At 59.3% G+C, this 15,048-nt stretch overlaps 1 protein-coding gene across 2 annotated transcripts in view; it reads left to right on the top strand.

Moving 5' to 3' along the window:
* STRN4 (striatin 4) overlaps positions 1–15,048 on the top strand; it is a 26,404-nt gene extending 11,356 nt beyond the window's left edge. The window contains exons 5-18 of one of the 2 annotated variants that reach the window (XM_017500381.1): positions 1,901–2,098; positions 4,390–4,531; positions 6,420–6,579; positions 7,186–7,299; positions 7,647–7,741; positions 8,997–9,172; positions 9,266–9,313; positions 9,706–9,827; positions 11,340–11,510; positions 11,669–11,809; positions 12,271–12,369; positions 12,539–12,625; positions 13,825–14,060; positions 14,256–15,048. In XM_017500381.1, coding sequence (XP_017355870.1) covers positions 1,901–2,098; positions 4,390–4,531; positions 6,420–6,579; positions 7,186–7,299; positions 7,647–7,741; positions 8,997–9,172; positions 9,266–9,313; positions 9,706–9,827; positions 11,340–11,510; positions 11,669–11,809; positions 12,271–12,369; positions 12,539–12,625; positions 13,825–13,994 — 1,723 coding nt within the window. In that variant the 3' untranslated portion in view covers positions 13,995–14,060; positions 14,256–15,048. Of the gene's footprint in view, positions 1–1,900; positions 2,099–4,389; positions 4,532–6,419; positions 6,580–7,185; positions 7,300–7,625; positions 7,742–8,996; positions 9,173–9,265; positions 9,314–9,705; positions 9,828–11,339; positions 11,511–11,668; positions 11,810–12,270; positions 12,370–12,538; positions 12,626–13,824; positions 14,061–14,255 lie in introns of both variants that reach the window. The other variant, XM_017500380.1, reaches the window with a different exon arrangement.

Here is a 15,048-nt window from a genome sequence, read left to right as displayed (position 1 = left end):
AGGATGGTCTCGATCTCTTGACCTCGTGATCCACCCGCCTCGGCCTCCCAAAGTGCTGGGATTATAGGCTTGAGCCACCGCGCCCGGCCGAGTTTATGTATTTTATTTACTTACGTTATTTATTTTTTATGTTTTGAGAGAGTGTCTTGCTCTTTTACCCAGATTGGAGTGCAGTGACACAATCTCGGCTCACTGCAACCTCCACCTCCTGGGTTCAAGTGATTCTCCTGCCTCAGCCTCCCAAGTGACTGGGATTAGCAGCGTGCATCACCACACCCAGCTAATTTTTGTTTTTTTAGTAAAGACAGAGATTCACTAAGTTGGCCAGGCTGTTCTTGAATACCTGAACTCAAGTGATCTACCTGCCTTGGCCTCCCAAAGTGCTGGGATTATAGGCATGAGCCACTGCGCCCAGCCCTGCTTATATATTTTATAAAAACTGGGATTTCTTTTCACTGTTAAGAGTTGAGAACATCTCTCCATATAAATTGGTAATGCTGCATTGTTTTGAGGACCTTACAATTTCCTTCCTTTGGTCCTATGGAGAAGAAAAAACCCAACAGATAATTGTCTGTCATATGAATAACCATAACTCTCCATGGCCAATTCCTTCTGGTATATTTTGTTGAAGTTGTTTTTAATTTTTTAGTATTATAGACAATGTGATAAGAATCGAGAAGGTATTTTGCATATTCTTGGTTTCCTCAAGTAAGATATCTGGAAGTGCAGTTGCCAGCTTAGAGTATGCACACACGGTAACCCGAAAACGGTAATAGTAACACTAACAGGCTACACTTACCAAGTACCTGTTAGTGCCTGGCACTGTGCTAGACATTGTCCACGTGTTGGCTCCTCACCGACATCTCTGTATGGTGTAACTGCCAGTGTTCCCCTCACGAGGAAACTGGGATGCGGAAGGTGATGTGTTTGCACAAGGTCACGTGGTTAATTTGTGAGCTCTTGGTCAGTCTGCCCCAGTGCCCAACTTTAAAGCCCCGTGCTTCCCTGTCTCTCTGTTGGCGGGAGATAGGAGCCTCAGACACACGGCCATGCACAGGATGAGACGTGCATGCAGGTGCGTGCAGCCTCACATGCGAGAGGCAGGGTCAGGGCTGCGAAGGGACAGGGGACAGCAAAGGCCTCCCGGCCCGGAAGCCTCCTGAGGACTCGCAAGGGACTGTTGTCTCTGTATTTTGAAGCCACAGATACCCCAGACTGATTTTTGTTCTTTTTCTCCTCCTCCTTTTTTTTTACTTGTAGTCCAGTCCCGGCTGGCTTCAGTTTTGTAAATTGCAGAAGTAGTAAGTGCTCATTCGTAGAAGTAAGTAGAGTCAGTTGCACAAGTTCCTCTTAACACCCCAATCCCATTCTCCAGAGGTCGCTGCTGTTACGCTTTTTATGGATCTTTCTAGGCCTCTTGTGGGACATAACACAAGTGCGTGTTTGTGTGTAGTGTAAGCTTATGTGCACATTAACGCCTCTTTGCTTTTTTCTGCAAACACTGGCGTCATGTGGATCATAGAACTTAGCATTTTCGTTCTGCTGTTTACCGTGGCCAGCTTTCCTTAAGGCTCTGCTGCGTTGATTTTCTGCCTCGCAGCCCTGTGAGCATTTTGCTGACACAGTCCATCATTGGGTGCTGAGGCTGGTCCCTGTGCTTCGGCTTCCCTGGACAGCAGTGCAGGGAGCACCCTCACGCCACAGCACTGTGTGTGTGTACAAGGGCTTCCACTGGAAATAGCTTTGATGAGGAACAGCTGCAGTGAGGGTGTGCTTACATTCGATTTTGGTGTGTGCTCTTAAGTGGCCCCTTACGAGGTCCTCTCAGTTTGCATTGGCCCCTGCAGTACCTGAAGAAGCCCAGGGGATGTCTGACCCATATGGCTCTGCACCCCTGCAGGTACCTGGAAGAGGTGGGCTACACAGACACCATCCTCGACATGCGGTCCAAGCGCGTCCGTTCCCTGCTGGGTCGCTCACTGGAGCTCAACGGGGCGGTGGAGCCAGGTGAAGGGGCCCCCAGGGCTCCCCCGGGCCCTGCGGGGCTCAGCGGTGGGGAGTCGCTGCTGGTGAAACAGATCGAAGAGCAGATAAAGAGGTGAGCCCTTGGGCCTGGCAGATGTGTCTCTCTGTTCCTCTTGACTGCTGCTGAGAGCCAAGGACAGAACGTCAGCTGATGTCCCTGGGTGCCCTGGCGGCCCCTCCTCCTGGAGTATGCTGTGGGCTCCCTTGTTTCAAAATCCTCAGTCCTTTCGCTGCTGGGATCCCCTGGATTCTGTTCTGAGTTCCCTCCACACAATCTCCCATGGCCTCATCTCCAGCACTGCTCCCATCCTGATACTCAGACCTGCATGTTCCTCGGTCACATGGGGTGCCTCGCCAGCAGGGAGTGGAGCACATGAGGTGGCCACCCTCGGGAAGCTCTGGCTTGTTCACTGTCTCATCGATGGTTGTCAGTTAAGCAGAACAAGCAAGGTCATCTAGGTCATGCTAAGTGCAGTGAAGCCCACGACGGCCAATACGTGCTTAACGAAATAGTGCTCCTCTGTCGGGGGTGGGAGGGGAGGGCCTCTGTGGAGGTGACGCTCGGGCAGAGATAAGCCGCGTGAATAGCTGGGAGGAGAATGTTCTAGGCAGAGGGCACAGTGGACCCCAGGGTCCTGAGGCAGGAGAGGCATAGCCCATGCAGAAGCAGCACGAGACTGGCGTGACTGCAGGCGGTGAGGCGTGGGCCACAGGGAGGCCACCATGGAGTCCATTACTCAGGTCTTGGGCTGGGACAGAGTCACCACCCTAGGGAAGCTCTGGCTTATTCACTTCCCGGTCACCACTCTCAGGATTCAGTTGCCTGGGCTTCACTTCCCGGTCACCACTCTCAGGAGTCAGTTGCCTGGGCTTTGGGCTGGGTTAGAGTCTGGATTTGAGTCGGGTGTGGGAAGCTAGTGGTTTTGAGCAGGGGAGTGACATAATCCCACATTCTTGATCCACTCTGAGAAGGAGAAGCTGTAGGAGGGTCCCCTAGGAGGCACGGGGACCAGTTGGGAGAGGATCTCGATGTCCAGGCCAGAGCTGATGGCGAGGCATGAGGCGTCCACTTCCCCAGAGGTTTTTGAGCAGTTGACGCTAAAGGACTGCAGCTAAGGGGAGAGGAAAGGAACGGATGACTCCAGGGTTTGGTGTGAGCCATTGGAGCAGTGTCCCCTGAGACGGGGAGGCCTGGGAGTGGAAGTTCTGGGGGCTGCCAAGGTCATGTGAAGCGTGAGGGGCCTGTTACCCCCATGTGGAGATGCGGAGCTCCAGTCTGGAGCTCGGACACATTTGGCCCCTAAACATAGCTCTAATTAAACAAGCACATGGGCATTCTTTGGAAAGCCACGGGCCGTCTGCAGTGCCTGGAATGAGTGTAGATGGTCAGAGAAGAGATCTGAGGACTGAGCCCGGGTGCTCTCCCAATTAGAGGCTGGAGGGAGGAAGAGGAAGCTGAGAAGGAGGCTGAGCCCGTGCAGCTGGTGTCGGTGTCTAGGAGGAAGTCCCATGAGAACGGTGTCCCGTGTCCTGTGTCCCGCTGGGAGTACAGGAAGTATTCCGGGCAGATATGTAAGAGGATGGAGCAGAGTTCTGGGGATGGCCGCCGTGAAGCGAGCGGGTAAATCTGCAGTGATCTCTGCACCGAGTGGTAACTGCACCCTTGGGCAGTTGACAAGACCTCCAGGGCATCAACCTGATGGCGGAAGAGGGGATGTTTGCGTCGATCTGTACTTCGAATTCCACCCTGCCTTCTCCCGCAGTCAGGGTGGGTCAGTACCTCCTCTGCTAAAACCTGTCATGAAGTTGGAAGCCAGGAGGTGGAGGGAGGAGTGCCATCTGTTGCTGAGGATAGTGCGGGCTCCTGAGTAGCAGGGATCGCCGGCGCCCCTGCTCATGCGAGGCTGGCTGGCTCTCCGTGCCTTGCTGAGCATTTGTAGAGCGGCCGGCTTGTCTTTCCTGCGGGACATATCTGCCTCCTGCCTGACCTGCCCTTGTGGTCTGACCAGGCTGTGGGAATGGGGACTCTGAGTCAGTGGCACTTTCTCATCCTGCTTTCCTTCTGACTCAGCATAGGATGGAGATTTGTGGTCAGGGTTGGGGGCTGGCACTCTGGAACTTGGGTCGGAGGTCAGTGAGGAGCTGGGCTCCATCTGCGGTCTGAGTGAGACTTCCAGTTGGAATGAGCATTTGTTGGGCAGAGGCTGGGGTTGGGGCTTTGTGTCTGACCAGAGTCAAGGTTTCTCGAGGTTGAGGGGGTTAGCTGGGTCTGAAATCTGGCCACCAAGCCTGGGCAGGCACCTTCCCATCTGAGATTTGATACCTGGCGGGACTCATCCTCCTCTGCTCTGCTGTCTTGGGCAGGAACGCGGCAGGCAAAGATGGCAAAGAGCGCTTGGGCGGCTCGGTGCTGGGGCAGATCCCCTTCCTGCAGAACTGCGAGGACGAAGACAGCGACGAGGACGACGAGCTGGACAGCGTGCAGCACAAGAAGCAGCGTGTGAAGGTGAGCCCCTTCCTCCACGCCCCCGCAGCCTGGCCGGCTGTGACCTGATCCAGGCCCTTCCCAGAGTCAGCTGGGGCCTTCAGGGGCTACACTGTGTCGGCAGCAGGGATGTGGAGACACACAGGCCCTAGCCTGGAGGAGCTCTGGCCAGCAGTGGCCTTGTAAATAGTAGTGTGCAGAAAGACGCATTGTGGTGGAGGCTGGGGCATGTGCCCATGAAGGAGGGACCTGTGGGAGATGGCCTCGGGGCTTTCCCTGGGCCCTGGCCTTCCCATTAGCGGGTCACTTTGCCTGGGTCCCCTTCCTTTCCTCCTTTAGACTCAGCTCAGATACCCCCCACCCCCCAGGAAGCCATCTTTAACTCACCCTGGGCCCCCCTCCCTGTTCTTGGCCACTCTGGGGTCCTCCCTGTCTGGTCTGGGAGGGACTGGGTTTGTCTGGGCCTCCACTCCCTCTCCAGTGTCCCCAGTGTGGCTCAGCACAGAGTCACACCCCAAATGGAGGGTTGTGCACGGAGCTGCCGCACTGCAAGAGGCCTAGAGGAGGAGCAGGAGGGCTGGGTCCAGGGCCTCAAATGCTGGCTCCTGGTCCAGATGCTGGCTCCTTCCTGCCCTTCTGGGAATTTCCAGTCCTTTTCCACCCTCCACCCGTCCTTTCAGGAATCATCCGTGGTGTTTACAGCCCCACAGGCCTGCACCGTTGGGGCTGGCTGGTTGTGTAGGGCTCTCTGTCTCCACACGGCAGCCCTCCAGTGAGGCCCGGCTGGGAACCCAGGGGACATCCAGGGGACTGCCCGTGTCTCCCAGGTGGCCCCAGCCCAGCTGCGTGAGTTCGGGCCCACGCTGCTTTGTCTTGGCTTCAGTCTCCTCACCCTTCAGATGGAGCTGAGTCTCTGTGTCTGGTAGTTGAGTATTCATTAGAATGAGCTGGTGCCCAGGAAGCCCCCAGCTGCACGGTGGCTGTCCCCCAAGTGGTCATCAGGTGTTAGTCAGTGGTGCTGGTGGCATTGGTGTAGTGGAGCCCTCGTGCTGCTGCTGGCGGAGCACATTGCCGCTCGTTCGTGTGCCCCTCCGAGCGCCCGGGGCAGTTCCCTCCTCTGTAGTCCTAAACCCCCCTCCCCATTCTTTCCCCAGGTGTTGAATAAACCTTGACCCTAGTTCTTCTCCATGTCCCGTCTGTCTGGTCCCCCTATGCTGGTCAGAGGCTGGCCCCTCACTGGTGCCCGAGAGGTGTCACCAGACTCAGCCTGGGTGCTGACATGTGGTTGGGGCCAGCCACACCTTGGAGGAGTTGATGGTGGGCTGAGCTTGGCCTTGATGACCTGGGGCAAGTGGGTTCCCCTGCTCAGCCTCGGTCTCCTGGGCTGCCATGTGGAGTGATAATGAGTGTTCACGGTATCTGCTCACTGGGTTGGGGTTAAGTAAAGCCGTGTCTGCGGGTGTAGTCCATGAGTGGGATTTGCTCTTGAACCTGCAGGGTGGCTGGTGCCGTGTTTACGGTTGCAATGCTGTAGTCCGTTTGTTCTCACTTCAGTTTGCACCTCCATATGCTGACACATGGACACCAGTGCATATCTGCTCTCTCCGAAGGCAGATTGTTGCATTATGTGACTTTTTTTCATTCAAGGCCCAGTGCTGGGGCACTGGAACGGGCTGAACTGGGGCCAGGCCAAGGGCCACGTGAGGGTGGGGCCAGGCCAGCCAGCCCTAGTGGTAGCAGCTGTCCAAGACCCCGGCAGGGGGCGCTCCAGGGCAGCCAGCTGGTGGCTGAGGCAGCCCCATGAGCAGAGACAGGCCCGGAGCCCCGGATTATCTGTTCGCAGGCATGGGGGTAGCTTAGCCTCTGGACAAGAGGGCCCCTGACTTGTCTGGCTTTCTCTATGCCCCAGCTCCCATCCAAGGCCCTGGTGCCCGAAATGGAAGACGAGGACGAGGAGGACGACTCCGAGGATGCTATCAATGAGTTTGACTTCCTGGGCTCAGGAGAGGATGGGGAAGGAGCTCCAGACCCTCGGCGGTGCCCTGTGGATGGGAGCCCCCACGAGCTGGGTGAGCTCAGACTTTCTGGCCAGCCTCTGCTTGCTTTCCCCAACTGAGGGGGCGGGAGCAGGCCCAGCTGCCCACAGCTGCTTCCTGTGCAGGGTCTCTCCACCGGACGGATACGCTTCCTGAGAGGAGGGTAGCCAAGGAGAGCAGGAGGCTCAGGCCATGGCGGCCAGCCCCTCACCCCTTCCCTGGAAAATCCCCGTGGAGACGCAGGCAGGCCTGGCTCTTCCTGAAGCAGGGCCGCCAGCCCTCTAGGGCAGGTGTCCAGCTCTGGCTGGCCTCAAGGAGGGAACAGGATGAGGACCCAGTGGGGGAGAAGCAGGTGGGAAGGCTGCGTCTTCCTCCTTGTCCTGTGACTCCCAGCTAGGAGGGCCCTCAGGTCACATGGGATGGATGGCTGGAGCCTGAGGCCCAGGCAAGGCAGTGACCTGCCTACTGCCCCATGGAGGGGCCCAGTCAGCCTCCCCTCCTCTGCCCATACCCCTACTGGGGCCAGAGCTTCACAGCCCCCCAAAGTGGCAGGGGGTCCTCGGTGTGGGAAAGGCATCACTTGCATCAGGCTGGGTTGGAACTGCTGGGCGACTCCGGCCCTATTCCTTGATCCTGCAGAAAGCCGTCGGGTCAAACTCCAAGGCATCCTGGCTGACCTGCGGGATGTGGATGGGCTGCCCCCAAAAGTGACCGGCCCACCTCCTGGCACACCCCAGCCCCGGCCACACGAAGGTAAGCGGCACCCCCCACCTGGCCCCAGTCCTGCGGGCCCACGGCAGAGGGAGGCTGCAGAGCTGAGCCCAGGGCTTCTGTGTCCTCAGGGTCGAGGCCCAGCCTCCAGTCTGCAGCCTCCCTGCCCCAAAAGTTCGTCTGTCTGTCTGTCTCCCTCTCTTTTTGTCTGTCCTGCCCTGTCTGTCTCTCTGTCTCTTTCCAGCTGTGATTCTTCATCTTGTCCTCTCCCTGTCTCTCTCTCTTGCTCCTTCTCTCTCTCTCTGCCTCTCTCTGTCATTCTCTCTCTCCCTGGCCCTCTCTGCCCCTCCCTCCCCTCCCCCTACCAGGTTCCTTTGGCTTCTCCTCAGACGTCTTCATCATGGACACTATCGGGGGCGGGGAGGTGAGCCTGGGGGACTTGGCAGATCTCACCGTCACCAACGACAACGACCTCAGTTGCGATGTAAGTTCTCCAGGTGCCCCCTGCATTGTCCCCATTGGGCATCGTGCCCAGGGCCAGCCCCTAAGCTCTACTGGGTGCCTCCCATGCCCTGCTCACCCCGTTTCACAGAGGGGTACAGGTGTAGACAGTGGAGGGACTTGACTGCGGTCACTGAGGAATAGGGCCTGGAAGACTCTGGAGCCTGTGTCTTGATCACAGCTTCTCCACTCAGTGCCCCTCTCACCCCTGGCGATTTGCGATGCAGGAAGATGACCTCCAGCCACCTCCTGCTCTGCCACATCAGGCCTGTCTAGTGTGAATGAGCAGCTGGGCTGAAATGAGATGTTCCAGGGCTGAGATACGTGGATGGGCCTCTGGCCATCTGGGAGCCTTTGGCGTGGGTGCCTGTGCCCATTTTCCCGTGGCAGAATGGGATCTCCGAGAGTGTTGGTGACCCCAGCGAGGCTGGTGGGGGGACTGCTGTGAGATTCGGGAAGTGGGGTCAGAGCAAAGGCCTGAGCATCGGAGTGTGCCATGGGCTCCCCTGCACACCCCGAGGTGTCACCCCCTCTTGGGGAAGTACAGTGTTCTGAGCTCTGCGCCCGGCCTGTGGCTGCTTTTACCTGCCCCAAATCTGAGCCTCAGGGGTGGCAGGAACAAGCCATGTCGTTCCCCTGCTTTGAGTTCCCGGCTCCTGGTTTCTCCGAGGCTTTTTCTCGGGATGAAACACACATTCCTCCGGGCTCACCACCCAGCACCTGCCTCATCCCCTGCCGCTCTCCTGCTCGCCTTCTGCTGCCTGCTCCACTGGCCTCTCAGGCTGGGCCGTCCGTGCTGCCCTTGGGCCTCTGCACAGGCACTTTTCCTCTCCAGGGACCTCACTTATCTGGTGAAGTCCTGCTCACTCGTGCTTCCTCAGGAAAGGCCCTGGGAGAAGGGCATCTTAGTTCACTGCCCTGCTCATGGCTCGTCATCCCACACACGTGTGGGATGCCCCAGTGTCTCTCTCAGTCCCCTTCCTCTCAACTGCAAGACCCCAAGAGCTCAAGCTCACCTGTCTCTCCAGAACCTAGCCCAGTGTGGGGACTTGTAGGGCGAGCGTGGAGACTCTGCCCTGCAGAGGAGGGGGAGAGGTCCCAGCTGGAGCCCAGCCTCTGAGGGCATTCCTGCCAGGGCCATCTGGGGGGAAGAGAGGGGCCTCAAGCCCTGGGTGTCAGTGTCTGCGTGACTGCTGAGATGGATGCAAAGACACTGAGGCAGCTCCCCCCAACCCTAGCTGTCTGACAGCAAAGATGCTTTTAAGAAGACGTGGAACCCCAAGTTCACCCTGCGCTCACACTATGACGGCATCCGCTCTCTGGCCTTCCACCACAGCCAGTCGGCTCTGCTCACCGCCTCCGAGGACGGCACGCTGAAGCTCTGGAACCTGCAGAAGGCGGTCACGGCCAAGAAGTGAGGGCAGCAAGCCCAGAGCCGGGGGCAGGGGCATCTGGGGATGGGGGTGACAGGGTCTCAGTGACATCAGGCTCATCTGTCATCCCACAGGAATGCAGCGCTAGATGTGGAACCTATCCATGCCTTCCGGGCTCACAGGTAGGGAGGTGCCCCTGAACCTGCTAGAAACTTCGTCCCAAATGCAGTCTGACCCCTGACCCACTCACCGCCATGCTAGGAGGCCTGTGGCAGGAGGCAGGACAGCAGGGGGCTCAGTCCCTGTGCCCCTCCGTGATAGACGAAGCGCTGGCTCCTCAGGCTTTGTGCCGACTTTCTCATGCCCTGGCAGCTGGTGCCCAGCACAGCCCTTCAGGGAAGGTGGTGTAGGGGAGGGAAGGGGACAGGCAACCTACCCAGGTGGCACGGCGAGAGCTCCAGTCGCTGAATTCCTTTTGGCCATCGTTGAAAGGTGCTAGTAGGAACATAGGTCCTGTGGCCAGGGGAGGCTCTGAGCCTGTCTCATCCCCTTCTCGCATCTTTGTCCCTTCCAGGGGACCAGTGTTGGCCGTGGCCATGGGCAGCAACAGCGAATACTGCTATAGTGGAGGGGCAGATGCCTGCATCCACAGCTGGAAGATTCCAGACCTCAGCATGGATCCCTACGATGGCTACGGTGAGGCCAGCACTGCCTGCCTTCCCCTCACATCTGCTGGGGCCTGGCTGTCTCCACGCATGCACGCACGTAGGCACGAACATGCCTCGTACCTCTTGCCCAGCACTGCAGGCGTTGGGAGTGTGTGTGAGGACTCCGCGCTGCTCTGTCGTGAGCAGCAAGATGCAGTGCGTGGCTGAGGGCTGGGCCAGCCAACTGGGAATGATGGCCGTGGGAGGAGATGGTGAAGCCGACTGAGAATCCACGAGCTGGCGTCCAGAAGGCAGAGCTGGGGCCGCCCAGGCCGGGAGCAGCCCATGCAGAGGCATGGCCGGCCCTGGCAGCCTCTGCTCTGCCACGCTGCGTGCTCTGTCTGTGGTGATCCGCCAGGGTCTGCGTGGTTCGGTGGAGGGCATGTGAGGAGAAGGTAGAGAAGGTGGAGTTAGCTGGGCTGGGCTGGATGGAGTTGGGGCTTTCTCTTTGGGGCAACTAAGAGCTAACTAGGGAAGTGACCAGACTGCCACCTCCATTCAACATCTGTCCCCCTGCCCTCTGCCACTTTTTTTTTTTTCTGAGACAGTTTTGCTCTGTGGCCCAGGCTGGAGTGCAGTGATGCGATCTTGGCTCACTGCAACCTCTGCCTCACAGGTTCAGGTGATTCTCATGCCTCAGCCTTCTGAGTAGCTAGCATTAGGTGGGTACACCTATATTCAGCTAATTTTTATATTTTTGGTAGAGACAGGGTTTTACCATATTGGCCAGGTTGGCCGCAAACTCCTGACCTCAGGCCATACACCTGCCTCCCAGAGTGCTGGCATTACAGGTGTGAGCCACAGCGCCCAGCTCTGCCGCCTGTTCTGATCATGCATCTGGCCCTGTGCTCCATCTGGTCCGGGCAGAGTTCAGAGGTCTTTGTCTGCTTTCAAGAGGAGGACATGTTAGAGAACAGGCTCACCTGCACAAGGTCAGGGGTCGGTCCCAGACACATTGGCCACCGCACCTTCGGTGTCAGCAGGCCAGAGCTGCCAGCACGGACTTCAGCAACCAGGGAGGCAGCGGTTGGACCTCTGAACCACCAGGGGGCTTTGGAGAGACCAAGCAAAGCTCAGGCACTGGGCCGTGGGCTGAAAAGACTGCATGGGCCGGGGCTGGGGCGGACCCTCAGCCAACACAGGCCGTGTGCCGCTCATGGGGACACAGAACCACACTGTTCCTTTTTTCTTAATGGAGACTGAAAAATTCTGTATTGAGCTTCCAGTTTCTGGGCCCTGCTTGGGGGGACAGCGGTGAATGGAGGGAAATCCCAGCCTTCGGGAGCCTTAGAACCTTCCTTGGAGAGCTAGTGGGCAGTGTGAGGAGCTTCCAGGCTGTCCCGGTGGTGGACAGCTCTGAGGGGCACCAGGGCTTCGTGAAGCAGGTGCACAGGTTATTCAAGCCCAGCCCCCTGGAGCTTGGCAGAGCTGGGGCTCCAGGCTGTCCGGGGAGGAGCTGGCAGCCCTGACACAGCCCATTTCCTCCCTGCGGTGGGTGCAGACCCAAGCGTGCTGAGCCACGTCCTGGAGGGCCACGGGGACGCCGTGTGGGGCCTGGCCTTCAGTTCTGCCTCCCAGCGCCTGGCCTCCTGCTCCGCTGACGGCACCATCCGCATCTGGGACCCCAGCAGCAGCAGCCCAGCCTGCCTCTGCACCTTCCCCACAACCAGCGGTGAGTGGGGGCTGCGCCTCACCCTGGAGTTCTGCGGGGCTGAAGGCTGTCGAGGTAGTTCCCGCTGAGGCCCCAGGCCTCCCACCCGGAGTCCCCCACCCTGGGGCAGGGCTGGGTCTGAGGGTCCCTCAGCAGCTCTCTCTCCCCTGTGCCCTCAGAACACGGGGTCCCCACCTCAGTGGCCTTCACCAGCACCGAGCCTGCCCACATCGTGGCCTCCTTCCGCTCTGGCGACACCGTCTTGTATGACGTGGAGGCTGGCAGTGCCCTCCTCACGCTGGAGTCCCGGGGCAGCAGCGGTAAGCAGGCTGACAGCAGCTCATGGAATTGCTCTGTGTCTTCCGGGCCCCACTTCCTCCTGGGGCTTCGATGACCCCCTTGCCAGTCAGCTCAGATGACTGCCCTGTACCCTCGGGCCCTGAGCAGGAAGGAAGTCGAGTCCTGGTGCAGGGCCCCCCACCCTCACAGCCAGGGCACTTGGGGGCCCAGGTGGGGACAGTGCGTCAGGGACGCCCTGTTGGGCCCTCTTGGTAGAGTAGTGGAATATCATGTTTGTTACTCCTCTTCCCCCAGCCCCAGAATGGCCCAGGGGCTCCTTGTGCAGAAGCAGCCACGGAGGTCAGGGATGGGAGTGGCCTCACCCAGCCCCTCTCGACATCCAGGCAGAGGCTGGTGTGGGGCTGTCACGCTGCACTCGTGCCTCTGTCCCGGTCTTCTTGGTTTTCCCCTTGACATCCTTCTCACCCTGCTTTTCCTTCAGGTCCAACCCAGGTCAACCAAGTGGTGAGTCATCCAAACCAGCCTCTCACTATCACCGCCCACGACGACAGGGGCATCCGCTTCCTGGACAATCGGACAGGTGAAGCCCAGCCCCTTGTGCTCGTGGAGGGTGGGGAGGGCCAGCGGCAGGCATCAGAGATGCTCGAGTCCCGGTGGGAGGCCCTGGGAGGGTCTCCTCCAGTTCTTTCCCTCTCCCAGGGAGGCCCAGAGTGGGAGAGGAGCCTGCCACCCACCCCCTCTCACCTCAGGTAAATCCGTGCACTCCATGGTTGCACACCTGGATGCAGTCACCTGCCTAGCCGTGGACCCCAATGGCGTATTCCTGATGTCCGGAAGTAAGCTGGGCACACTAGGCCCACGAGGGTTCGGGAGAAGGGGAGGAAGAGGCCTGGGCACTGGCCCCAGGCAAGTGCTCAGAGGGGCTGGGGGTCAGGACTGAGGGAAGCCGGTTTGGGTGAAATGATGGAGATAGGAGCAGCACAGCACTCCGGGCTCAGCTCCCTGGGGCACTGGAGCTGCATCATCTCATTTGGCCCCTAAACAACCTGCGAGGTTGGTACCTTTATCCCCAGTTGACAGACGTGGGCCCTGGCCCTCAGACGCTTTGTAACTTGGCATTGGGGCTGCGTAGCATTGTTCCAGGTCTGCCTGGCCAGTCCCTACAGGGACTTACGTGCTCCCACCCTGCCGTCTCTGGATAAGGGCATCCAGGGCAGCAACAGGCTGTGCTTAGAAGGGATGGAGTGGGATGTGGGTGCGTGGAGAAGGGGCTGGAGCTTGCTGCGGGGGGAAGGGCGAGGCCTGCCTGGTGAGGCCTGCAGTGAGTGCAGGCATGAGTGCGTGTGCGCGCATACAGGTGCAGGCCGTGGTGCTGGAGGCTGTGGCTGGCTCTGCTTCCAGGCCTGTGCTGGCAGCCTCTGGTGGGTGAGGGGCTGGTTAGTGAGATCCAGCTCAGTGCAGAGATTAGTATAGGGTCCGGGTCCCCACAGACAGGCCTTGATTCTGGGGACTGCTAAACAGTGGAAGAAGCTGAGCCTTTGCCCTGCCTGGTCTTCCTGACCCTAAACCGGATGTCTCCTCCCCAGGGCCCTGCGCAGGCTCTTGTGGCCACCCCTGCCTCCTGCCTTGGGACCTTCCCGCCTGTCCTGCCTGGGAGGCTCCCTGCATTCTTCTTGGGGCCATTCTGTCCTCACACTGACCCCTGGGTTGCTTTCTTCTTTCTCTTCCTGTCTCAGCTGCAGCCTCAATGCTGCTGGGCAGGGAGAGTTGCCTGTTTTGTTCACTCCCCGCCCCTGGGGCTCAGTGTACAGTAGCTGCTCAGGAAATGCTGGGGGATGAGATGGACCATGGACGGAAGGGATGGGGGTTCTCCTTTGGGTGGGCCTCAGGAGGTGATGGGCAGAGGGTGAGGGAGAGGAGAGTTGAGCCCTACTTCCCCTGAGGCCTTTGGACAAGGCCAGGTGAGGGGCTTCAGGGCTGAGTCTGAGTGAGGAGCCCGGTGACCACCCCTTCTGGTCCCCCCACACCTGCACAGGCCATGACTGCTCCCTGCGTCTCTGGAGCCTGGACAACAAAACGTGCGTGCAGGAGATCACGGCCCACCGCAAGAAGCACGAGGAGGCCATCCATGCCGTCGCCTGCCACCCCAGCAAGGCCCTCATCGCCAGTGCTGGCGCCGACGCCCTGGCCAAGGTCTTCGTATGATGCCCACCTGGCCCTGCCCTGGCCGCCATGCTGGCTGGGGAGCGGGGCCGGGCAGGTGGGGCTGAGGTGAGGGCAGAAACCCCGCATCCTGAGCCCTCGCACGCCCCTGGGCTGATATTCCCCAGGTGCTGATTCCCAAAGTGCAGTCAGGGGCACCCTGTGAATCACTGGGGGAGCCCTGGGCATGCAGGGGAGGGACTGAGGCCCGAGAGGCACCCTAGAGGCAGCGGCTCAGCCTCCCCTCTCTTCTATCTCCTGCAGGGTCTCCCAGCCTCACTGGAGGTGCAGAGGTCTGGCCTCTGCCTGTCTGCCATGGAGCCTGGTGGTGCTAACGGCCCTTTCCCCAGGAATCCCTCCCCCACGGCTGCCTTCCCCAAGCATCCAGCCTGGGGATGGGCCCCTTTCAGGAATCACCCCCGAGGATGGCCTCGGGGTTTCCCCCTGCGCCCTGACAGCTGTTCCTGGTAGCAGAGCTGCCTTTGGAAGGGCAGCACAGCCAGGGCCAGGTGTCTTTAGGGATCAGTTTCTCCAAGACGCCAGAAGGTGCCAGGTTCTCCCCTTGAGCTCCTGCTCCCCCAACCCCATCCTCCCAGAGCTGGGCAGGAGCTGTGCTGGGAGAATGGGTGGCAGCTGGGAGCCTCGGGCTGGCCGCCCCTCCCCTCCAGTCCTCTCCACTGCTTTCCATACACTAACCAAGGCCCAGGGATTGCCCAAGACTCCTAGGGCAGCCCTCCCAGTACTCCACGGGGCCACCCATGGGCAGAGATGGCCTTGTGCCCCTCCCTGGGGCATGGAGGGTGGAGTGGGCCCCTGGGTCCACCTGAACTCCCTGTATATCTGTATAAATAACAGGATTTTCATGCCGCCCCACCTGCGTTGTCACTGTGTGATGGTCTCGGTCAGTCTGTCCCTGCCTCCACTCTTTCCTCTATTTATTTCACTTTCTTGTTTCCTGTACCCTCGGTCCCCTTCCAGGTTCCTGTTTATAAGCCCCATCCTCTCTGCCCCCATCTTGTATGTGAAAACTTGTCTCAGTAAACCCTTTGGAGTAAGA

Source organism: Cebus imitator, unplaced genomic scaffold, assembly GCF_001604975.1.
Source record: "Cebus imitator isolate Cc_AM_T3 unplaced genomic scaffold, Cebus_imitator-1.0 Scaffold266, whole genome shotgun sequence".
Lineage (NCBI taxonomy): Eukaryota > Metazoa > Chordata > Mammalia > Primates > Cebidae > Cebus > Cebus imitator.
Note: the sequence above shows the minus strand (reverse complement) of the source record. Positions and strands in the feature narration are given on the sequence as shown.